The sequence below is a fragment of the Meleagris gallopavo genome, chromosome 1 (genome assembly GCF_000146605.3).
Source record: "Meleagris gallopavo isolate NT-WF06-2002-E0010 breed Aviagen turkey brand Nicholas breeding stock chromosome 1, Turkey_5.1, whole genome shotgun sequence".
NCBI classification, from domain to species: Eukaryota; Metazoa; Chordata; class Aves; order Galliformes; family Phasianidae; genus Meleagris; species Meleagris gallopavo.
The window spans coordinates 28894493-28896010 of NC_015011.2; the positions used below are offsets into that span (position 1 = coordinate 28894493).

At 38.5% G+C, this 1518-nt stretch overlaps 1 protein-coding gene across 6 annotated transcripts in view; it reads left to right on the forward strand.

Annotated features, from left to right (window-relative positions):
- Positions 1 to 1518, forward strand: part of PPHLN1 (periphilin 1) — a 71600-nt gene that overhangs the window by 36495 nt on the left and 33587 nt on the right. For all 6 annotated transcript variants that reach the window (XM_019612714.2, XM_010707063.3, XM_010707072.3 and 3 more), the window contains one exon: positions 705 to 845. In XM_019612714.2, the coding sequence (XP_019468259.1) occupies positions 705 to 845 (141 nt within the window). The remainder of the gene's footprint in view (positions 1 to 704; positions 846 to 1518) is intronic.

Genomic DNA, 1518 nt, shown 5'->3' on the forward strand with positions numbered 1-1518 from the left:
AGCAACTCCCAAACTATTATATATTGTACAAATCTGTTGTGTAATAATGCAATTAAATATACTGTAGTAATTTTTTTCTTTTTCCATCTTCTATTTAGACTACTTGATGTCCTTGAAGTAGGAGTCTATATTCTTTGGGGCAGGACTACTGTCTTAATTCCCATATTAGAAGGAAGCCTGTACAATTTTGGTACTTCAGTAAGATTTCTGATATTATCAGGAATCCTCTAAGTGTATGCTTTCTCTTGCTGTACAGTAGGTGTCTCTTTTCCTTTAATATTTAACCCATAGCACTGAATGCTGCAGGAGTTCTTTCTGATTTTGTCATTGACTGTTTACCTTTGATTTTTTTTATCTCTATCCTTCCCCAGAAATCTAATCCCACTTTCATTGTGGATTTCTCACTGGGTGATGTTAAAAATAGCAACTATAGAAGTTTCTTCTCAGAGGAAGGGCTGATAAGGATTATCTGTCATTGTTGTCCTTACAGTTAAGACTGAATCACTTTTTTTTTCTAATGTCATGTTTTCTACATATATAAAATTAGTATTTCTGTAACTGTTAGATTGTAGCAATAATGCTTCCCTAATGGTCTTGATAAGCAAGGTCATATTTGATTTAATATATTTGGGTTTTATTTTTGCTGTCACATTTTAGCATTTTTATTTTTATTTTAAAACTCTGAAAATTCCTTTTCTTTTAAGGCTGGTTCTTCAGCTCCATTATATGTCGAACAAACAGAGGAAACAGAAACAAATGTAACTGACAATACAGAATTATACGAGGATAACCAGCTTCTTTGCCGCTCAAAAGCAATTGCAACTAAAACCAAGGAGATAGAACAGGTGAGTCCTGTTGGCTTTTTGGCACTGATACAGTGCTTGTGTAATGGCTTGATCTGCTATAAATATCTTTATTTTTTTTTTCCTCCTCCATGGAGCATAGTATAATGTAATCTATTTGTTGAAGCAATAGAGTGATGGCATCTCTGTCTACAGAGATGCATTCAGATATATTCATGAAGAAGTATGGCGTTTATCTGCACATGGGAGTTAGCTGTAGTCTTCTTCATCTTAAATGTAACAACTGTTATTATGCATGGCAAGCTGGACACAAGCCATCAGTGTGCCTTCACAGCCCAGAAAGCCACCATATCCTGGGCTGCATCAAAAGAAGCATTGTCAGCAGAGTGAGGGAGGTGATTCTGCTCTGGTGAGACCTCATCTGGTGTACTGTGTCCAGATGTGGAGTCCCCAGTGCAGGAGAGGTATGGGCCTGTTTGAGCATGTCCAGAAGAGGGCCAAAAAATGATTCAAGTGGTGGAGCACCTCTTCTATGAGGACAGGCTGAGAGAGCTGGGGCTTTTCAGCTTGGAGAAGAGAAGGCTCCGGGGACACCTGATGGAGGCCTTTCAGTGGAGGTTGTAAGAAGGGAGGGGGCAGACTGTTTAGCCAGGGTCTGTGGCGACGAAGGGAAATGTTTTCATCCTAAAATAGGGGAATTGAGATTGGTTATTAA